This window comes from Delphinapterus leucas, chromosome 9 (assembly GCF_059928025.1).
Source record: "Delphinapterus leucas isolate spDelLeu-1000000601 "Yukka" chromosome 9, BTC_Dleu_Yukka2, whole genome shotgun sequence".
Taxonomy (NCBI): domain Eukaryota; kingdom Metazoa; phylum Chordata; class Mammalia; order Artiodactyla; family Monodontidae; genus Delphinapterus; species Delphinapterus leucas.
This window is the reverse complement of record NC_143137.1, coordinates 103573033-103596646: the sequence shown is the minus strand read 5'-3', so window position 1 is coordinate 103596646 and position 23614 is coordinate 103573033. Positions and strand designations below refer to the sequence as shown.

Below are 23614 nucleotides of genomic sequence, written 5' to 3'. Positions count from 1 at the left end.
CTCTGCCCGTTTCTTGTGTGACTGCAAAATCCAGGTTCTTGCACCGTCACTGTCTCACTGCGGTGGGAAACGTGCCATTGAAGTGAACAAATGTGAGTTTTACGAGTTTCCTGAGGTGTTTGCTACACCTGAATGGGGAGCTGATTCCTCCTGGAGCGTTCAGCGGGCTCTGTTCTTGCAGAGGAGATGCGAGGAGGGGCCCACCCAGCAGGGCCACGCCAGCCTGCACATCCCATCCGTTCCTCTGTAACTAGTTTTCGGCCAGGTTAGAGGCACGCTGTTAACATATCCTAAATCACTTCCCAAGATTTTCGTTGGCTGACCAGCCCGAGGGCTTTTAAGTACAGAAACAGACATTACAAGCAATAGAAAATGAAGAACACTGTATTTATGTTTATTTCTAATGACAAGAAACAGAACATCAGTCCCTTATTTGTACAAAAATACCTGAACGTTTACAATTAGGTTCATGAGCCGAACAGCTATGTACAGAAAGGAGCAAAGCACATGGAATAAAGGTTTTGTCTCTTCAGTTAATCCCTTCTGCAATCCCTGAAAACGCCTACACATCAGGCCATCCTATGGTCACTGCAGGTGGCACTGAGACATCATAGCCCCCGGCGAGCCAGCCCCACTCCCTCAAAGGTGTGCCAATGGGTCAAACCCTCAGGTATTAAGTGCAGAAAAGAGAAGACAAAACATCTAGACTGAGGCACATACTTCTTCTTCAAGGTTTAGCAGACGGAAGAACGTTCTGGAACTCTAACGCATAAGGTCACAGAGCTCTCCTACTTAGCGCGAATCCCCAAAGCATTTGGCGTTTTCCTTCTCAATTCAGACCAGGTTGCTACACGGAGTTTCCATTTAGAACAGAAAATCACAGGCAGAGATTAAAAAGTCAACAGGCTCCAAAACGACCCTGAGCTGTCCCGTTTACATTCATGTCATTTAAATACAAAAATAATAGTCGAATGTCCTTCAGCCCCTGGCTGGCCTGGCTGGATGCCTGCTTCTTGCAGGGGCTACCTGTTTGCAGGTGGATCCCCAGCTGCCCGGTACAAGGGAGGTGGCTGGGGCCCCGGGAGGGTCACTCTCTGTGACAGTTCACTGCGGCCAGGAAGTACACACAGAACTGTGCGTCAGAGTCAAGCTTTAGTTCTGCTTTTAAATAAAACGTATATTTATAAATATGCAATACTGCCGATACTGTCTATTGGAGGGGGGAGTGAGTCATCTCACTGGTGGAGACTGGTCTATGTAAACAGAAAAAAGAAATTGGAGAGGTGTTTTTTTTTGTTTTGTTTTTTTTGGTGCTTGATTTTTGTTTTTTTAAAGGTTTTACCTCCAATCGGTGAAGAGAAAAATGTCTAATGGTGTAACTGGAGCATCAGTCCCTCCAGTGAAAGGAGGCTGCCAGGTATGACTTGGAGAATGACCTAATTGTCAACAGTTGGAAAGATTAACAGGCTACAGAAAAACCAAAAAAAGTGAAAAACCAAAAAAAAAACAACGCAATTGAGCATTCATGGTTAAAAACATGTTTTACTAAAAATGCTTCATTTGTCTAAGTAGACACTTCATGGAAAACAAGTAGAGTGTGGCTAGTCAACTAACATACAGTGTCTATACCGCAGACTGAGGTACAGCGGGTATGTGTCACTGTGTCCTAAGCCATGTGTGTCCCTTGGGAAGTGCTGCACTGGGCGGGGTCCAGGGGATCCAGTGGCCAGCAGGCCAGAGGGGCCAGGGAAGCGTGGCAACCGTGACCTGGGGAAAAGAAACCGTCCTTCACCAAGTAGTCTGCCTGCCTGTCAGGGGGGCCTTTCCTGCTCTGCAGAGACAAGGCTACCCTCACATCGGAAGACTCGGCTAAGGGGACAGGGCGGAGACGGGGACAACGCAAGCCACCGTCTGACTCAGCTCCTGGAGCGGGATGCAGAGTTGTCTTGGTAACCTGTCCTCAGCCGATACTGCTGTGAGGGATTCCTGACCTGGGCCAGCCGACGGGCCACCCACCGCTTTGCACGGGCTGGCTCGGGGCCATCGGCAGGATGGAGGCCACCAAGCAAGACCTTCCCCTACTGGGCTGCGGGGCTGCCCTCTCCAATGTCTCCATCTCTGTCACCATGGAAACCCACTCGACACGGAAGCAGACCAATCAGGTGCCACTTCCTCTTAGGTCCTCTGATCCACTGGAGGAGGGAGGGCAGCCCTGCCAGGCCAGCACCACTGCAGAGGGGGTAAGGCAGTGATGGTCCTAGAACAGGCCGGAAGGGCTGCAGCTGGGCCAGGCGGCCTGGTGTCCACCATGGGTGGGTGGTGGGTACCCACTGTGTCTCAGGCAGGCGGGCCCGCGGCCAACTACGGGCAACCACTCAGCCCTGCGTGGTGTTTTCCAAGGAACAAGCCACCTGCAGTGTGCAGGGCACAGCACGTGGAGTCAGGTGACAGCATGAGAAGGGGCACGTGCTCAGCGCAGGGGCTGGCTGACCACGCCGCCTGCCTGGCCACAGAGCATACCACGTGCCTACCACAGGAACACCTTTTGTATCAAAAAAGCTTCCAAGGAAACTGGGGAGGGCTAGGGTGCCGGTTGCCTGGGAGCGACCTGCAGAAGGTGGGCACCACCCTCTGCAAATAGCCTCTGGGGCTACCCCTTCGCAACTGTCTTTGCATCTTGCACAGACTGAAAAGCCACGGCCCCTCTTGCCATAAGCTGAATACAATATTGAAAACAAGGAGTGCAAAAAAGGGATCAATACAAAAAAGTAAACATATCAGTTTTAATTGTCAAGATTATTCCAGGGCGAGAGTTCATTTCCAATCACTTCTCTCCAGCTTGTGTGCCTCCATGGCCCAGCCAAGACCATCATTCCAGTTTATTCTCGAGTCTGCTGTCTTCCGACCTCCCCGATGAGGCCAGCGAGAGGGGCGCGGCCCTGCTGGATCTGCAGCAGCAAATCATCGTCAAGTCCAACAAACCAGTCGATCGTGGTCGGTCAGCGCCGAACGCACCCAACTTGCTCCGAGCCCCAAGGTGCAGACAGACGTGTGTTCTGAACGATGCACAGACCTCTTCACTCCAGTGTCAGCGTCCTCCAGCCTGCAGCCAGGGTAGACCTGAGGTCATAAGGCTACGCGGATGCAGTGGTGCTTCAGTCTGCAAGGCAGGACCCCTTTGTTCAGCTGGTAAAAGTCAACAAGCTGGATCAGGTCAGAGAATTTGGTGTTCCCGTCGTCAAGGCTGAAAAAGGTCTGCCCATCATCCTCGCACTAGAGAGACACAAGAAGACCTGCCAAGTCAGAGGCCACAGCTCTGGGACAAAACAGTCCCCAGAGTCAGGATTAGTGCTGTCCACCCGTAGTGAGGCTCTAAGGGACACACATGGAGCTGGCGAGGTGAGCTAGAAGACGTCAGGGCAGGAGGTGAGGGGGTGAGGGGTTTGTGCTGGGTGCTGCCAGGTCCCTAAGCGGCCGGGCAGAGAAGGTCCCCTGCTCCTGAGCTGGTCATGGGCAAGAACCCCAAGCTCCTCCTGGCTCACGTGCTCATGAGGGTGAGGTTGACCAGTTAGCCTGTGAGCGTCCACGCATTCAGCACACCCCATGGAGGAGGAGGGTGAGGTTGAACAGTTAACCTGTGAGTGTCCGTGCACTCAGCACACCCCATGGAGGAGGGTGAGGTTGACCAGTTAACCTGTGAGTATCCACGCATACAGCATGCTCGTGTAAGAGTACACAGCCCTGGGCTCTCACAGTAGGACCCCAGGCAACCTCCTTCACCCCTCTGATGTTCACTTTGCTCTGTTACAAAGCAAATGTTGGATTACTCTAAGGGATTAATGAGATCATGTAGGAGAAGAACCTGGCCCAGGTCATGGAATATCTGGTAGCTATTTTTCTTAAAATGGAGGACATCTACAATATCTCCCAGAAATGAATTCACATCGACTTTAACTGAATGGATTTTGAGATCAATGACTGCAATACACTGCGGTCAGGAAAGTTGCCCTGCACTGTTCACACCGAGGAAGTTAGCCTTAAACCTGTGTCGACGCATAAACTAAGAACCACTTCTTAATCCGCAAACTCGGGAGCCCCAAGCACATCCATACCCTGTCTTTAAGCCCTGAGGTTGCATTCTTGTTGCTACACTTCTCAAGTTCCCGTCCGTCTGATAATTCTAGGATTTGGGGTTATTTGGGACAATGGTATTACATATTCTGCTGGCCAGTACTTTTTCATTTTATTTCATATTTGAGGCTAAGAGAATAACATCTGGTCAATAATATAACGCAGCAGGAAAACAAAAAGGACTGTGGATGAGGCACTTTCCCGTGAACAACAGTCCCCAGGTTTGCTTATTACCATGTTTTGTGGAATCTGTGAAGCCTGGGCTGTAACCCAGTCTGTCCCTCCCGGTGGTCCAGGACAGGCCACTGAGAGCTGGGAGGGTCTCATTTTCCTCGTTTATACAGTGAGGGCATCGGGCACAGCAGGAAGCGACTTCAACAGACAGTGCCAGGCAGGCTGCTTGCCCCCAGGTCACCAAAGCCAGCCCTGCCTGCCCTTCCCACTCCCGTTCACACCTCCTGTGTCTGCACGACTCTCCAGACAGTCGGTACGAAGTCCTGGGCTCAAGCACCCTTGAAAAACGCCAGGTCCCACTATGTGAAACGGATGCATTTGGTTCAAGCCTTCTCAGGCCTTCACTTTGTAAACGACAGAGTTCTATCTGGCCACCCTCTTTCAGCAGCATATTTCCCAGGTCCGGGTTCCAGAGGAAACATTTCACGAGAGCTGTTATTACCTGCAGAACTGACCACTTCTGTACAACCACATCGATACGTACAGTGTACATAACACATTTGGTATTCATTTTGTGTATCTCAGCCCCAACGGGGCTACGCATTCTCGGAGGTGCTGACAACTGTCTCCCACACAACACTCAAATCATGAACTAGAATCTGCACTTGGGCACATGGAAGAGGTCAGTTACATTTGGCAAATCTAACCATCATTCTTAAAGAGAGTGGTGTTGAAAAATACATCATTTCAATAATGAGGCTTTTGAAACTGTTCAAAGGGAGAATCTGTTTTCTGATCCAAGGACCCAGTGGAAGGATTAACACTTCTCTTTGGGGGCCACAGGTCAGTTTTCTACAGGCTTCCTGAGTCCCCCTGGTCCATACCAGCACAAATCAGACAAATCCTGAGATTAAGTGGCCAACAGCGCGCGTCTGCACAGCCACACGTGATCACTCCTGCACCAGGTCCTGGGCTAACAGCTCTGCTCTGTGTCTGCCCATCACCCGACCTTGCTCTTCCCATCGGGTGCTGTCTCGGGGGCACCTATGAGCTACACAGGCGTGTCGGGGCCACAGTACAATGCCCCTACTTTCACTGTTCTTCTAGGGAAACACCGTTCCCAAGTTCAAAGAACCAATCTCTCAAGAAACTCCTGAAAGGATCTCACCGGTGAGCTTGAAACTGTGATGTTTCCTGTTTCATAGTCTGCGTAGTCGAGACCTTGAAAATTGCACCAAGAACAAAACCGGCACACAGAAGAGTAAGAATTAGTGTGAAAAACATCAATACTTACAGGTAAGATCTGGAAGTTTTTAATTTTCTGACGATGACACAACGTGAGGACAAATGCCTTTGGATTACTCTGGCTGTCACGGAGGAGAAAAAGCCTGGGGATGGAAAGAGTCAATTGACTGTTAATTCAGAAAGTCCAGACTGAACATATATATATGAATATATATGTATATACGATGCTTCAGGAGGTTTTGGGAGCTGAGTGAGCTGTAGAGCAAGGCCACCCTTCTCATCCAGACTGTGCTTTCTGTCACTCTCCACTGAAAGGAACCAGGGCTCCTTGGGGACATGGCACCTCTAGGGCTGAGGCAGGGAAGGTACAAGGTGACGCTGGTATACTCTGTGCCAGAAAATAAGGAAGCTGGTCCAACAGGCAATGTGGCCCAATCTGGGCACCAAGTACATTAACAGAAGGGATGGATTATAACCCATAGACCAAAACAAGAATCCATGAGTCCGCACTGGTGTGATAAATGAATCATAGGGGAGGAATGAAAGCTCTTCCTAAGAGCAGAAAGCCAGCTAAATAAACGGAGAAGGATGATGAATTAGGAAACCACTACCTGGCCATTAGATTAAGATCTTTAACAGACGCTGAAACCAGCATCCAAGTTTGATGAGAAACAGAACATTTTCATAGTCTCAGCAACTACCACCTAACATTTATGACAGAGGGACGCACAGTAACCTTCCAGTAGAGAAACCTGGTGGACGCCACCTTCAGGTATTCGAGTTACCACCACCAGGAATGAGACAATCCACCCCAGCACCTCCTGACGGGATGCACTAAAGGCGACCCAGCGTCACCTCCAGGGAGTGAGCAGACGGCCAAACCCGGCACGTTCTGTCCTCACTCGCTCCTCCAAGTGTCAAGACACAAAGGAAGACAGGACACGTGCTGGTCCAGGGCGGTGCTGAGGCCAGGAAGTTCTTTTCCTTGGTGATGAAGGATGCAGCAAGGACCCCTGGTAAAATCTAAGTGGCATGTCAGGTGACCGAACCACATTCACGTTAATTTCCTATGTTTTATAATGATACTGTGACTGCCTAAGAGAAGTCCTTGTTTTTAGAAATTTCATATTGAAATAATTACAACTGACTCCTAAACGGTTCTGATAAAAAAATGAGAGAGAGAGCGTGACAAAGCAAAGGTGCTACAATGTTCACGACTCAGGTGCCTGTGTAACACGTATACAGGAGAATCCATTATATGATTCTTGCAAATTTTCTACATTTTGAAATTACATCGGAAAGTCTACAAATCACAAGTGATGGCCAGGCTGTGGAGAGAAGGGAAGCCTCCTGCACTGTTGGTGGGAATGTAAATTGGTGCAGCCACTATGGAGAACAGGATGGAGGTTCCTTAAATACTAAAAATAGAGCTACCATACGCTCTAGCAATTCTACTCCTGGACACATATAAATGGAAAAAATGAAAACACTAATTTGAAAAGATACATGCACCCCAATGTTCACTGCAGCAGTATTTACAATAGCCAAGATATGGAAGCAGCCCAAGTGCCCATCCACAGGTGAATGGATTAAGAAGATGTGGTACATATACACACATATACAATGCAGTGTTGCTCAGCCATAATAAAGGATGAAATTCTGCCATTGGCAGAAACATGGATGGACCTACAGAGTATTATGCTCAGTGAAATACATCAGACAGAGAAAGACAAGCGTTGTATGATATCACTTGTATGTGGAATCTAAAAACTAATACAGACGAATATATACGCAAAGCAGAAACAGACTCAGAGATACAGAGAACAAACTCGTAGTTACCAAAAAGGGAGAGGGAAGGAGGAGGGACAAATTAGGGGTATGGGATTAGCAGATACAAACTACTATGTATAAAACAGATAAGTGACAGGGATGCACTGTGTAACACAGGGAATTATACCCATTACCTTGTAATAGCCTACGATGGAGTACAATCTGCGAAACTACTGAATTGCTATGCTGTACAGCTGAACCCAACACAGTATTGTAAATCAATTATACTCTAACTAAAAAATTACTTTAAAACTTAGAATAGCCCCAAGAAGCATAAGTCATTACAATGATTCCGGAACAAATCTGGAATCAGACGGGAAGACCAAGTTATTCTTTAGAAAGGAAGAGGCGCTGATCCCAGAGACAAAGTAGAAATGGCCTGAGAGGAAACATACTTTAAAGGTATTAGACACCAAATGGCGGTAATCAGCTAAACCATCAGTTTCTAGATTGTAATGTCAGAGGGAAGGCAGTTACATAAGCCTGGGAAATCCCACGTTATAAAGGGTAAAAACGGTTTATTTTACTACAGGACGTCTTGGAGGCTTTAGAATGTAGATATTCATCCCGACTCCCTTAGGGCCCCAGCATGAGTTTTCCTATCTTACCTGACTCTTTACAGCATCTTTTATTACATACCAGCCCCTCTTTGATAGCATTTTGCAGGACACACCTTGGAGGTGTGAACCGGGATGCAACCACGCTGTTGGGTCAGGCGGGCGGGAGACATGGGGCCTCGGAGCTGGAGCTGGGCCCCTGTGTGATCCGCTCGGCGTCGGTGGAGCCCGAGGGCAGGAAGACGAGAGGGCCAGCTCCTCTCCTGGGCAGGGCTGCGCGTCTGCGCCTCCCAGTCTGCGCCCTTTTCTCCGAGTGTTTCACTAGCAGAAACCTGGGGGTGGGCAGGGCTCAATCTTCCCGGAGGAGAAGCTGGGGCTGTGCTTCCTCACCTGAGCCCTCAATGAATCCCCTGATGCTTCCTTCTGAGCCCCAAGGAGGACGTTGCCCACCCGCCTTCCAGTTTGGGGTATGACCCGGGAGATCCTGAGGCTGCCCCGCCGGCTTGGGTTTACAGGTCCTGCCTAACGGTCGTCCACACGGAGGAAACGGGGTAGGGCCTAGGAGTCAGCGAGATTCCTGGATCTGACACTCAGGAGCTTCAGATCACAGGCCGCTGCCTTGCCAGCCTCTCCTGCAGGACCATCTACACGCTCAGGGCTGTTGTGTAGTCAGTGTGGACACTGGAGGCATTGGTGATCGCCACCAGCAAAGCACAGGCGCAGGGATTTCGGGGTGGCTACTGCAGAGCCCAGGCTGGGGGCTAATATGCTACGGATGCCTCTGCTTAGGTCATCAGAATGGAGCACGGAATGAAAGTGCTGAGGAATGTGAGGACTGGAGCCAAGGCTCACGTGTCCATTCATGAAAGCACAAAGGGGCTGAGGGAGATCAGAGCGATAGCACAGCTCAGGTGTGTGGTGGTCCTGGCACTACACACACTGCCTCGCTCAGGACTCACAGCGGCCCTGTCACTGTCCCCCTTTTACAGTGAGGGCAGCGGGGCCCAGAGAAGTCAGGCAAATTCTCCAAGGTCACACAGCCAGCAGAAACCAGGGAGGAGCACCGGCACAGCAGGAGCAAGTGCGCAGGTGGTTCCTCCGTGGCCGGTGAGCACCCTACGCTTTTCTGAGCTGGCTGCGTTAGCCCTGGGACAGCACCCCGCTCTGTCCCAGGGGAGGGAGAGCCGCAAAGAACTCAAGTCTTGACAAAGACGTTGCCTTCCACCCAGCAGAGGGGCCTGGGGCACGGACAGAGAGACCAGCTCATGACAGACAGGCACAGGGGACAACAAGGGAGTGGCAGGGCTTGACCCTGAGTGTGAATGAGGCAGGGGCAGGATGGGGGGCACAGAGCCTTAAATGCCACAGGTCCCGACAGGAGCCCCGGGGGAAGATCCGCAGGGCGGGCCACAGCGCGGGACTGGCCCCTTGAAAAGCTCCTTCCGTCCCAGGCTCTGGGATAGGCTGTCGGCGGAAAGAGGGGAAGGAAGGGGGCAGCCAGCGAGTGCCGGCCCCGCGGCAGGCCCTGCAGGCCCAGGGGTGTGAGCGCAACACGCATACACGTACACGTGTGCACAGACCCGTGCTTGCACGCACTCACAGGTCACCTGCGGGGGGCTGCCCGGACGCAGCGGACTTCAGAGCCGCCTCCCGGGTTGACTGCAGGCTCTGCTGTCTCTTTCCAGCCCCCCTCACCCCAACTCCAGCAGTGATTTGAGGCTAAAGGTCTAGGAAGCAGTGTTTTGTAACGGTTGTTATGGCCTGCCTTCCAGCGCTGTTTTCTGCTTGCTGTCTGACTCTCTACATTGGCTTCCCTCCATTACCTCTGCAGGGAGGGGTAATGACTAGGAATTGATTATTTAATTTACCTTGTTTTCCCAGCACATTTCCGCCCTGAACAAGGGGATGAACGGACGATGTGGCACCACTGCAATAACACCTCAGGCGATGTCCCATCACCGTGCCTTTTGATTTTGCTAGAGCGCCAGCAGCCGGATGTTGGGATCGAAAATTATAACCTTAGACGCAACTCAGACCCCAGGGAGAACAGAGAGAAACAAAGGTGGCAGAGGGATGCCCGCACTTCTCACCAAGGCTGGACAGAGGCAACCTCGCCAACTGGCGCTAGACTGCAGGAAAAGTTGAAAGACAAACACGGTTTGTCCACCCCAGGCTCCCCTGCCCGAGGACAGCTCCTTTTAACGCAAAGTGGGCCGGCTGGGCCTGAGCTCACAACCACTGGGGAAGTTTCTTCAAAACACACTGGTCCCCCGCGTCCCCTTCCTGAGCCTGGATGTGTCAGCCCCTCAGGGATGTAGGTGCCACCGCCCTGGGCCCCAGGAGGGATGCTGTGGCCACGGCACCAAGTGACACGTCCTGTGGAACCTTCACTTCTCTGGCATTGTCAAAAGCAGCTCTTTTGCCCCTTTCCTGTTGGCCCATTTCTGTCCCCCTCTAATGTTAAAAGACCCTAATTATAGGAATGAATCACTAGGCAATTGAAACTAACTCCTGACCTATGCTCTCCTGAACGCACACCGTGCCTTGTCTAACCTGATGATTCTTTTCCTGGATAAAAAGAGGTAAGAATGAAGAATGAAGCAGTTAAAAAATGACTGGCTCTCTACCCTCAACAGTCCCCTTAGCAATACTGCAGGCAGATCACTTGGCAAGATAACATCTGAAGAATCAGTCAGTCTGCATGCAGTGGAGAAGGATGCAGAACCAAACCTCCTGCCTCGATGACTCACTGGGATTCTTCCTCTCCACCTGTCACCGTTTTTCCCTTTAAAAACTGTCATGGCTGAGCAGAATCTTCAGAGTTGGTCTTAGGACATGAGTTCACCTTCTCCCCAGATTACTGGCTTTTCTTCTGATTAAAGCACCTTTCCTTTCTACTCACACTTGCCTCTTGAATTATTGGTTTATGACTTACGTCACCTGGTAAGCAAACCCACTTGGCTTCCTTGGAACGAATCTCACAGATGTTACGGTAAATGGGACACCACGAGAACATCTGAGGGCTCACTTTGGATAGGATTTAGGGCTGTAATGGGTAAGCATCTTGTCCTTGAAGCCCTGGAGACACACACAAACCTACAGGCAAAGAACATCACTGAGAGAGGAATTTTGGAGGGTAGGCTTTTCTCTCTTAGGCAGAAAGTTCAGAGAAGAAGCGTCTTGTTTGTAGTCAGGAGGGGTCATCTCTAAGGCTCTAAAAGGGGCTGTTGTATGATCAAGTGACATAAGTCGTTCGGAACAACTGTACAGCCACATGGGAAAAAACTCAGATCCATCTTTAAACAGCGCATCAGGATAAATAAATTCTGAAATGTACCTGGGATCTAAACACACAAACGAAAATGAACAAGCAAAAAAGGAGGAAATAATCATGAAAAAAAAGGAAGGAAGGAAGGGAGGAGAGAAACAATACAAGCTCTAGAGGATAACATGAGCAAACCCCTTTGTGATTGAGAAGCAGGAAAAACTTATATGACTATGACTCAAAAATCCAGAAAGATACAGGCTAAAGGACAGAAAAGATAAACTTGACCATATTTAGAAAAATTGTATAACCAAAACCCAAACCCCCATCAGCTAAGTCAAAAAGACAAATGACAACCTGGGGAAAAAATGTTTGTAAAAAATGGATGTAGGGGCTTCCCTGGTGGCGCAGTGGTTAAGAATCCGCCTGCCAATGCAGGGGACACGGGTTCGATCCCTGGTCCGGGAAGATCCCACATGCCGCGGAGCAACTAAGCCTGTGTGCCACGACTACTGAGCCTGCGTGCTAGAGCCCGCGAGCCACAACTACACCGCAATGAAGAGTAGCCCCCGCTCGCTGCAGCTAGAGAAAGCCTGCGTGCAGCAACCAAGACCCAAAGCAGCCAAAATTTAAAATAAATAAAATTAATTTAAAAAAACAGTATATACAAAAAAAATGGATGTAGAAAACTGGGCAAGTATGTACCGACAGCTCAGCAACACAACAAGGACTGGAAATGAAACGGGCCCTTAATCATACGGTAGAGTCCCGGCCTCCGTTCAACACTCCCACTTCTTCGAACTCACCGGCAAAGAGACACTTAAAAACATGAAGGTGGGGCACAGTGTGTCATAACAGAAGCCTGGAAACAGTGAAGCTCTATCGTGTGAAAGAGAACCCAGCAGGGGACAAGGAAGGGGGCAACCCCTCCTGGCCATCCCACCCCAGCATCCTCAGGCCGCAGCTAAGCTCAGGGTCGGACCTCCGTGGCCAGTACACGCCCTTGTTAAGATGAGGCAGACTACGGAAACAAATACTTTTATACTTTTAAAAGGAAACAACAGAAGGATAAACAAACGAACACTGATGAAAATGTTTACCCATTGTGGAGTTGGGGGCAAAGTCCCTGGTTTTATAACTTCTGACTTTGGAACCAAGGCAATGTTTTACATAGTTTTAAAAGCAGCATTAAACTGAAGAGGAAATAAATCAGATCCACTTAACAAAAATCAGAAACAAACAGAGGAATGAACCTGAAGACATGGCAGTTTGGTGGTGGAACCACGGAAGAATTACCTTAAGGTTGGTACTTTAACATGACCTGCCTGGACTATTCCTTAAGGATTAAAAGGGCTGCAAAAAGTGTGAATTCAGTAGTACTGAAGTAATATTATCAATATTTTCATGATGTGATATGGGGTACAGCAGACAAGTACAGAGTGAGGTAAAACAAATAAGTAAGCGACTGTCATTAGTAAGATTTTTCAGAGGAAGAGAAGAGAGAGACAATAAAATCAAAGGCGTACACACCCTGTAATTTTCCATTTGAATTGGCAATATCAATGTGAACCTGTAATCTATTTTTCAGTTTAAAAAGCCTATGTCCTAGTTCTGTCCATGGAAAAGACTTACCGATTTGGTTTCCAGACGCCATTTTCCACGACAAAGAATTAGGGCCCTTAAGAGAATGTGTCACACCAGAAAGCAAACGCTATTAGTGTTGGGTCAAAAGAACTCAGGAACCAACTTGAAAGAGGCCTGCCCCATGGGACAAAAAGAGGGCCTAGGAAACATGAAGAATTTTAAGCTTGGATTGAAACAAATCAAACACATAGTATCTAAGTTCATCATGAGAGTTAAAAACCAGAACGGAACACCTCATTTGTAAGCACCGGAAGACGACAGAACACCAAACCGTGATCCTGAAAACTGACAAAGAGAAAAACCAAGCACTTAGCTACCTTTCCCAGAAAAACAAATATGTGACAAGGAAAAGGATTTTAGCTAAGGAATGATGAAGGAATAATAGAATTAGAAAACAATGACTCTGTGACCTCTAATGAAACAATAAATCTGGGCGGGTTCAGTGGCTCAGACCCTTCGGTGTAGGGGGCTGGGAGCTGGACTGGGGGCCCGGCTGACAACGCCAGACCCCCGCCCAGCCCGGGATGAGGAAGTGGGCAGTACAGACATGCAGCCCCGAAGCTCTGCAGAAGCCTTCTCGGAAGAAGGCTCAGAGTCTAACCAAGCCTCTGCCCACACTTTACAGGAAACGAGGGAGACAGGGGAACACAGTCAAAGAAACCACAGGTACACAATTAGCAAATGACCTACTTCTTCAACAAAGGAAAGATATATTAAAAAAAAAAGGAAAGAAAATGGAGTGGTGGGGAGACTACTATTATATTAAGGGAGACAGAGACACTTCAACCAGACGCCACAGGTAGATCCTGCTTTAGACCAACTACATTTAAAGGACTTTCGTGTGTGTGAACATGATGGGACTTCTGAGGGCACTAAGAAATTCTTGTTTATTTTAGATGCAACGACGATAGTGTGGTTGTCTCAGAAGAAAAGGGTCCTTATTTTTCAGATACTCACTGAAATACAGTTACGTAAAAATTCCGAACGTCGGGGGTTTCCTTTAAAACAGCTCAGAAGAAGGAAAAAGTAGAGGAAGACAAGTGGGCAAAGTTAGAAGGAAGGAGAGGAAGGCAAAGAGGAGAAGAGGAGAAAAAAATAATAAAAATGTAGGAAGGGGAAGAGACCAGCTCAGGTGAGCAAATTCTGAAGCTGGGCAAGAGGTAGACAGGGTTCCTCACCCTCTCCTCCCTCATGTGAAGTTTTAGAGTTCCATGATAAAACTTTTTAAAGATGAAGGATCTGAAGAACAGAAGGACTGCTGTGAGTTGAGCAGCTCCCGAGAGCCTGTCTTTTGAGTAGACCCAGTGAGAGGCAGCCATGACAAGGATGGACCAGGGCATCCAAGTAACTCGTCTGGGTCTCTTTATGTGGGGGTGGGGGGTGGGGGTGGAGGCATGACTCGGGCTGAGCTCGGGAGGGACCATGCCGCGGTCACGGTCACTCACATGTCTGCAGCCACACCCGGGGCAGCTTCCTCTCATTCACAGTGATGCTGAGCCTGGCTGCCGGGTTTGCCTTGACCATGGGGGTGTCACCTTGAGAAGTGCTTGTGCACTGGGGTTGCCCTCTTACCCTTGGGATCCCTGTGATGGCCATGATGGACCCAGGCTAACCTGCCAGAGACCTGTGCCCAGGCACCTCGGCACCCAGCCACGGCCAGCACTGGCCACCAGGCACGTGAGTTCTGCTGGCCCCGGTGGAAAGAGCCACCCAAGCAGCCCTAACTGTGAGAAATGATACAGCTTTGCTGCTTTGCGTCACTAAGATCTGGGGTGGCTGGGGCAAAGGCCAATGATGTAAGGCATAAAGCAAAAGGTGTAGGCAAGAAGATACGGTTTTCCACTGGCCCACTGCCTTACTGATCAAAAAGAAGCAACACGCGTTCTTCATCTGTTCGAATTTCATTAAGGAGGTAGAGAATGATTTTAGCGTCTGGACAGAAATGGACTGCAATCCCTCTCTCCACTTCGTAGCTGTGCAAACCCTGCAGCATCCTCGTTTCCCTGAGCACACTGCTCCTCTTTAGAACGAGGCTGCAACCGTTGCCCAGCCCCGCACCCCATGGCAGGATGCTCTGAGGAGCTGAGCCCAGCAGACCCTCAGCAGACGCCCACCCTGTCCGTCGTGTCCCTTACCCATCCACGAGCCCCTGCTGCTTAATGATCCGGTGTGACTCCTCCCTGGAGATCCTGCCGTGAAACCAGTGCTGTGTCCTATGAATCACTGCGGGAAACAGAGAATGGTGGGTAGCCTGGGGCCCACGCACAGCGGCTGCCCTGGGAGCTCACTCAGGTCCACACGGGGCCCGGATTTCCGCGGCCGCAGCTTTCGTGCTGCGCTCTGGACCTGGACAACGTTGTGAAGCTCGGGGAGCGTTGGGAGCTCTTTTATTTTATTTATGTACAAAAATATCAGGCCAAGATGCCAGCGTTTACCTGTACTTAGGGTGGAAGGGTGGAGGGGGCTCTGGCTCCCGAGGATATTCATCCGCGTGCTTCGCTTCTGCAAAAGAGATCCTCGCATTAGCGCCAAGACAGCAGAGTGACACAAACAGCACGCCACCTGGGACACAGCTGGGGCGGGGAGCTGGCCGGGTGACAGGGCACTCGACCATGGAATGACAGACACCTCAGTCCCATGTGGCCACGAGGACAGACAGCTTACAGGCAGCAGTTGTTAAAAACAAAACCAGAAGCATCCCCATCCTAGTATATTTCTAAGGATTCCAGCATGGAAGCAGAGACGTGTTTGTCACACGCAAGACATGGAGTGAAATTCCCAATACATCTTAGGAGAAAAGCACGAGATTTTCCAGGGAACTCAGGCAGGTCTGAACACTGGTCGTGGCTTTGGGTGCATTCTCCTTTTCTGCGCACTCTGAGGCTGAAGGAGGGGGAGGCTTTCGGAGCCAGAGCTGTGGGCTTGTGTTTTGTACACTGTCTTTAAAGCTCAGAAAAGCTTGGAAGTTGGGAGATATTCATCCATCTGGAGATTAGGAACTTGGGTCTCAGAGTAAAAAGACTGTCCAAGGCTGTGAAGCTAGTTAGAGGTCGAGCCACACTCGGAATACCTGGCCTCACGCTCTGCCCGCCCGGAAGACTCCAGCAGGAACGGGGCTGCGAGCCGGGGGAACCCAGGGCTCTGCTCCTTGCCCCTCCCCCCACGGGAGCCCAGGGACGAGGGTGGTGGGGTGGCAGGGTGCTGGGCACATGGAGGAGCCCAGGAGGGCCAAGGCTTCCTGCAGCTGAGAACTCACAGCCACCCACCCTCCCAGCCTCTCACCCCCTGACGCCAGCACACAGCCCCTCTTCTGGGGGCAGACCAGGCGTGGAGTGGCCACCGCAAGGGAGCCCGTCCTGGCGGGACAGGGCCATGGCCTTACCCTCCAGGCGTGGCCTTCTTCCAGGGCTGCACTCTGAGCCTCAACCGGGTTCTCGATCACTCTTCCTGTTTGCCCAGAAAAATCCATGGCCACGAGGGAGTTCTCAGAGACACTGCGCTGGAAACGAGAGGCCGTGAGTCCTTAAGACGCAGGGAAACCGCCAGGGAGCCGGTGGGAACCTTGGCACAGAACAGCTGTGCCTGGGGAGGGGCAGGAGAGGACGGGCAAGTCCCTCCACCATCCCAACTCTCTGAGGATCAGATGGAACATTCAGTGCCGCAAGCGCCCCTGGACTAAAAATGGCTTGGGTCTTTCTCAAGAAGAACAAAGAAACGTTCCAGTCCTCTCGAGGCATTCGAAGGCCACCGGTGAGGCTGCTGGTACCCACAGGATTGGGACTGTGTGGTGTTTCACGGGGTCCCGAACGTGCACTAAAACTCATCAAAGACATGGAAACGTCAAGTGCAAGCCAGCCCTCACCATCAGCCAAGTCGGGTAAGTTAGTCCAGGGAAACGCAGGGACTCGTTCTGTGGGATAGTTTGACATCTAGGAACGGACATCGAGGGACTGTTAAGATCATAGTTTGAGAGGACGAAGCATTTCTGCACCTCCAGGAACTAAAGTCCATCCTGAGAACACAAGATGACTCACTACAGTCTCAATTCTCACAGAGAAAGACCTAAGCGTCATGGTCAACAGCACCGCGGGTCCCACAGCTGAAATGGACAAAAGCGAAGGTGGGAAGGCGGCTCCTCAGTGGAGCTGAGAGTTGCTGTCGACATTTCTGAGCACGTGAACAGAGAGCCCTGAAATGGAGCCACCTACTGAGGCAACCCTGCGGGGAGATGTGGGGACAGGGAATCTGCTCCCGGCAGGCACACTGTTGGGACGACCAAGTCCACCTTCTGGGAAACGCAAGGCGGTGAGATATTCTGGCTTCTCTGAAACGCGCAAGCTCGTTCTGCAGCTTCTCTGGTCAGCCCCGTCGGAAACGAGATGTCCACAGAACACGCTGACGCAGCAGCTGAGAAGGAACTTGGTTTGGGGGCCGGCAGCTTTACTTACCACTGGAGTTGAGAAGGGGGACAGCATGGCCTTCCTCTGCTGAGGGATTCTGTAGTTCTGGTAAAGGAGCATTCCATACTGAAGGGGAAAGGAAGGCCAGAGTCAGCCACTGGGGGGGGGGGCTCGGGAGCCCCCAAAGCCCCAGATGTGGCAAACCCACGGCCGTGGGGGGCAACAGTCATACAGAACAATGAGCAATCCCTGCCAACAGCCTGGTGAACTCAAGAACAAACACCCAACAGAGCACTGTCTCTGGGGCCTGCCACCACCAACACTCCATAGACAGTTACCGCCGACTGTCTTGGGATGCTGGGTGGGCGGGGAGTAAGCAGGGCAGCAATAATGTAATAACGATGAGAGAAGAACAACAGCCTTACTGAATGTTGCTACAGGCAAAGCTCTCTTCTAAGTGCTTTATGCTGCTCTTTTATTTAATCTTCTCCATTTTACGAAATATGTACTTTATCCCCATTTTACAAATAACAGAACACAAAGAAGTGAAGCAAGTTGCTCAAGGTCATGGTAAAGTAGCGATTCAGGATCTGAATGTACAAGCCTGTTCCCAAACCAGCGCTCTTCCTAACCACCAAGCTCCCTGCCCAAGCAGCTCAGTGGCTCATGCTTTATTTCCCCAGGAAATAAGCACTACGGGTCCTGCAAAGTCTCGTACACTCCCAACATCCCAACCTACGCTCCCCAATTACCCACTCAAACCACACAGAAAAGAAACAAGGTCAGGAAGAGAAAACTCAGGTATCAAGTGGGCTGCATCTTCCTCTTCACTGTCCTTTATGGATGTAAGCTCATTTCCAGCTTGAGGCCCTGCAGTACTCGTTTCTAAAGTTAACATATTTGGAACATGATGAAAAGGTCTAACACAGGTACAACTGCACTCCCATGAGAGGGGAAGAGAGAGAACGGCTTAGAAGAAATGTTTGAGATAAGGGCCAAGAATTTTCCAAAACTAAAAAAACCCCACCAAGCTACAGAATCTAGGAGTGGGATAAAAATGAAACAAAAACAAACAAACAAATAAACAAAACCACCCAGGAACATCATGGAAAACAGAGACAAAGAGAAAACGTTGAAAGCAACCGTAGGAAGACACACTTTACTTTCACAGAAGCTATGAGAGGAGGAACAGCTGACTTTTTAACTTGAATGATGGGAGTTAGAAGACAATGGGATGGGTGAAATGCAGGAGAAAATAACCTCTAACCAAGGATTCGACCATCAGTGAAAAGTTCCTTCAATAATGAAAATAAGATAAAAATATACCAAACAAAAATGGAGAGATTTTTGTTGCCAACAGGCCCATACTCAAACAGCTGCTGAGTGGAATTCTGGTCCCAGAGAGAAGAATATAGACTCAGGGAACAACAAACTGCAGGGGAGACCTTCAAGATGGTGGAGGAGTGAGATGTGGAGATCGCCTTCCTCCCCACAAATACATCAGAAATACATCTACACGTGGAACAACTCCTACAGAACACATACTGAACACTGGCAGAAGACCTCAGACTTCCCAAAAGGCAAGAAAGTCCCCATGTACCTGGGGAGGGCAAAAGAAAAAAAAAGCACAGAGACAAAAGAATAGGGACGGGACCTGCACCTCTGAGAGGGAGCTGTGAAGGAGGAAAAGTTTCCACACACTAGAAAGCCCCTTCACTGGTGGAGACGGGAGGTGGCGGGGGGAAGCTTTGGAGCCACGGAGGAGAGCGCAGCAACAGGGGTGCGGAGGGCAAAATGGAGAGATTCCCGCACAGAGGATGGGTGCCGACCAGCACTCACCAGCCCGAGAGGCTTGTCTGCTCACTCGCCGGGGCGGGCGGGGCTGGGAGCTGAGGCTCGGGCTTCGGTCGGAGCACCAGGAGAGGACTGGGGTTGGCGGCGTGAACACAGCCTGCAAGGGGTTAGTGCACCATGGCTAGCCGGGAGGGAGTCTGGGGAAAAGTCTGGAACTGCCGAAGAGTCAAGAGACCACTTTTTCAGGGTGCGCGAGGAGAGGGGATTCAGAGCACCGCCTAAACGAGCTCCAGAGACGGGCGCGAGCCACAGCTATCAGCATGACAACGGAGATGGGCATTAAACGCTAAGGCTGCTGCTGCAGCCATGAAGAAGCCTGTGTGCGAGCACAGGTCACTATCCACACCTCCCCTCCCGGGAGAGTGTGCAGCCCACCACTGCCAGGGTCCCATGATCGGGGACAACTTCCCTGGGAGAACACACAGCGTGCCTCAGGCTGTGGCAAGTCACGCTGGCCTCTGCCACTGCAGGCTCGCCCTGCATTCCATATACACTCCCCCCCCCCCCCCCCCCCCCCCGCCACCGCCTGAGTGAGCCAGAGCTCTCTAATCAGCGGCTCCTTTAACCCCGCCCTGTCTGAGCAAAGAACAGACGCCCTCAGGCGATCTACAGGCAGAGGCGGGGCCAAATCCAAAGCTGAGCCCCAGGAGCTGTGTGAACAGAGAAGAGAAAGGGAAATCTCTCCCAGCAGCCTCAGGAGCAGCAGATTAAATCCCCACAGTTAACTTGATGTACCTGCACCTGTGGAATACCTGAACAGACAACGAATTATCCCAAAATTGAGATGGTGGGCTTTGGGAGCAATGATATATATTTTTTCCTTTTTCTCTTTTTATGAGTGTGTATGTATATGCTTCTTTGTGTGATTTTGTCTATATAGCTTTGCCTTTACCATTTATCCTAGGGTTCTCTCGTTTTTTTTTTTCATAGTATAGTTTTTAGTGCTTGTTATCATTGGTGGATTTGGTTTTTGGTTTGGTTGCTCTCTTCTTTCTTCCTTTCTTTTTTTAATTACTTAAAAATTTTTTTTTTTTTTTAATAATTATTTTTTATTTTAATAACTCTATTTTACTTATTTATTTATTTTCTTCTCCCTTTTCTTCTGAGCTGTGTGGCTGACAGGGTCTTGGTGCTCTGGTCGGGTATCAGGCCTCTGCCTCTGAGGTGGGAGAGCTGAGTTCAGGATATTGGTCCACCAGAGACATCCTGGCTCCACGTAATATCAAACAGTGAAAGCTCTCCCAGAGATCTCCATCTCAGGGCTACGACCCAGATCCACTCAACAACCAGCAAGCTACAGTGCTGGACAACCTATGCCAAACAACTAGCAAGACAGGAACACAACCCCACCCATTAGCAGAGAGGCTGCCTAAAATCATAATAAGTCCACAGATACCCCAAAACACACCACCAGATGTGGGCCTGCCCACCAGAAAGACAAGATCCAGCCTCATCCACCAGAACATAGGCACTAGTCCCCTCCACCAGGAGGCCTACACAACCCACTGAATCAATCTCACCCACTGGGGGCACACACTAAAAACAACAAGAACTACGAACCTGCAGGCTGCGAAAAGGAGACCCCCAAACACAGTAAGTTAAGCAAAATGAGAAGACAGAGAAACGCACAGCAGATGAAGGAGCAAGGTAAAAACCCACCAGATGAAACAAATGAAGAGGAAATAGGCAGTCTACCTGAAAAAGAATTCAGAGTAATGACAGAAAAGATGATCCAAAATCTTGGAAATAGAATGGAGAAAACACAAGAAACGTTCAACAAGCACCTAGAAGAGCTAAAGAGCAAACAAACAATGATGAACAACACAATAAATGAAATTAAAAATTCTCTAGAAAGAATCAATAGCAGAATTACTGAGGCAGAAGGACGGATAAGTGACCTGGAAGATAAAATAGTGGAAATAACTACTGCAGAGCAGAATAAAGAAAAAAGAATGAAAAGAATTGAGGACAGTCTCAGAGACTTCTGGGACAACATTAAACGCACCAACATTTGAATTATAGGCATCCCAGAAGTAGAAGAGAAAAAAAAGGGGACTGAGAAAATATTTGAAGAGATTATAGTTGAAAACTTCCCTAATATGGGAAAGGGGGCTTCCCTGGTGGCGCGGGGGCTTCCCCGGTGGAGCAATGGCTGAGAGTCCGCCTGCCGATGCAGGGGACACGGGTTCCTGGCCCGATCCGGGAAGATCCCACATGCCGCGGAGCGGCTGGGCCCGCGAGCCATGGCCGCTGAGCCTGCGCGTCCGGAGCCTGTGCTCTGCAACGGGAGAGGCCACAACAGTGAGAGGCCCAAGTACCGCAAAAAAAAAAAAAAAAAAAAAAAGAGGTAATATGGGAAAGGAAACAGTTAATCAAGTCCAGGAAGTGCAGAGAGTCCCACACAAGATAAATCCAAGGATAAACACGCCAAGAACATATTAATCAACCGATCAAAAATTAAATACAGAGAAAAAATATTAAAAGCAGCAAAGGAAAAACAACAAAAAACATACAAGGGAATCCCCATAAGGTTAACAGCTGACCTTTCAGCAGAAACTCTGCAAGCCAGAAGTGAGTGGCAGGACATATTTAAAGTGATGAAGGAGAAAAACCTACAACCAAGATTACTCTACCCAGAAAGGATCTCACTCAGATTTGACAGAGAAATCAAAAGCTTTACAGACAAGCAAAAGCTAAGAGAATTCAGCACCACCAAACCAGCTTTACAGTAAATGCTATAGGCAGGAAACACAAGAGAAGGAAAACAACTATACTAACTAACCCAAAACAATTAAGAAAATGGTAATAGGAACATATGTCTCGATAATTACCTTAAATGTGAATGGATTAAATGCTCCAACTAAAAGACATAGACCGGCTGAATGGATACAAAAACAAGACCCCTATATATGCTATCTACAAGAGACCCACTTCAGACCTAGGGACACATACAGACTGAAAGTGAGGGGATGGAAAAAGATATGCCATGCAAATGGAAATCAGAAGAAAGCTGGAGTAGCAATTCTCATATCAGACAAAATAGACTTTAAAATAAAGACTATTACAAGAGACAAAGAAGGACACTACCTAATGATCAAGAGATCGATCCAAGAGGAAGATATAACAATTGTAAATATTTATGCACCCAACGTAGGTGCACCTCAATACATAAGGCAAATACTAACAGCCATAAGAGGGGAAATCGACAGTAACACAATCATAGTAGGGGACTTTAACACCCCACTTTCACCAATGGACAGATGATCCAAAATGAAAATAAAAAAGGAAACACAAGCTTTAAATGATACATTAAACAAGATGGAATTAACTGATAATTATAGGACACTGCATCCAAAAACAGCAGAATACACTTTCTTCTCAAGTGCTCATGGAACGTTCTGCAGGAGAGATCGTATCTTGGGTCACAAATCAAGCTTTGGTAAATTTAAGAAAATTGAAATTGTATCAAGTATCTTTTCTGACCACAACGTTGTGACACTAGATATCAATTACAGGAAAATATCTGTAAAAACTACAAATACATGGAGGCTACACAATACACTACTTGATAACAAAGAGATCACTGAAGAAATCAAAAAAATACCTAGAAACACATGACAAAGAAAACATGATGACCCAAAACCTATGGCATGCAGCAAAGGCAGTTCTAAGAGGGAAGTTTATAGCAATACAATCCTACCCCAAGAAACAAGAAAAATCTCAAATAAACAACCTAACCTTACACCTAAAGCAATTAGAGAAAGAAGAACCCTAAAACCCCAAAGTTAGCAGAAGGAAAGAAATCATAAAAATCAGATCAGAAATAAATGAAAAAGAAATGAAGGAAACAATAGCAAAGATCAATAAAAGTAAAAGCTGGTTCTTTGAGAAGATAAACAAAACTGATAAACAATTAGCCAGACTCATCAAGAAAAAAAGGGAGAAGACTCAAATCAATAGAAGTATAAATGAAAAAGGAGAAGTAACAACTGACACGGCAGAAATACAAAGGATCAAGAGAGATTACTACAAGCAATTATATGCAATAAAATGGACAACCTGGAAGAAATGGACAAATTCTTAGAAATGCACGACCTTCCGAGACTGAACCAGGAAGAAACAGAAAAGTATAAACAGACCAACCATAAGCACTGAAATTGAGACTGTGATTAAAAATCTTCCAACAGTGCTTCCCTGGTGGCGCAGTGGTTGAGAGTCCGCTTGCTGATGCAGGGGACACGGGTTCGTGCCCCGATCCGGGAGGATCCTACATGCCGCGGAGCGGCTGGGCCCGTGGGCCATGGCCGCTGGGCCTGTGCGTCCGGAGCCTGTGCTCCGCAACGGGAGAGGCCCACGTACCGCAAAAAAAAAAAATCTTCCAACAAAAAGCCCAGGACCAGATGGCTTCACAGGCGAATTCTATCAAACATTTAGAGAAGAGTTAACACCTATCCTTCTCAAACTCTTCCAAAATATAGCAGAGGGAGGAACACTCCCAAACTCATTCTACGAGG

The 23614-nt window shown here is 49.0% G+C and overlaps 1 protein-coding gene across 10 annotated transcripts in view; it reads right to left on the bottom strand.

Annotated features, from left to right (window-relative positions):
• Nucleotides 1-368: 368 nt before the first annotated feature.
• Nucleotides 369-23614, bottom strand: part of GRB10 (growth factor receptor bound protein 10) — a 197208-nt gene continuing 173962 nt past the window's right edge. For all 10 annotated transcript variants that reach the window (XM_089917928.1, XM_089917926.1, XM_089917925.1 and 7 more), the window contains 6 exons: nucleotides 17295-17372; nucleotides 16229-16345; nucleotides 15282-15348; nucleotides 14982-15069; nucleotides 5600-5693; nucleotides 369-3273 (listed from right to left, as the gene is read on the bottom strand). In XM_089917928.1, the coding sequence (XP_089774054.1) occupies nucleotides 3127-3273; nucleotides 5600-5693; nucleotides 14982-15069; nucleotides 15282-15348; nucleotides 16229-16345; nucleotides 17295-17372 (591 nt within the window). In that variant the 3' untranslated portion in view covers nucleotides 369-3126. The remainder of the gene's footprint in view (nucleotides 3274-5599; nucleotides 5694-14981; nucleotides 15070-15281; nucleotides 15349-16228; nucleotides 16346-17294; nucleotides 17373-23614) is intronic.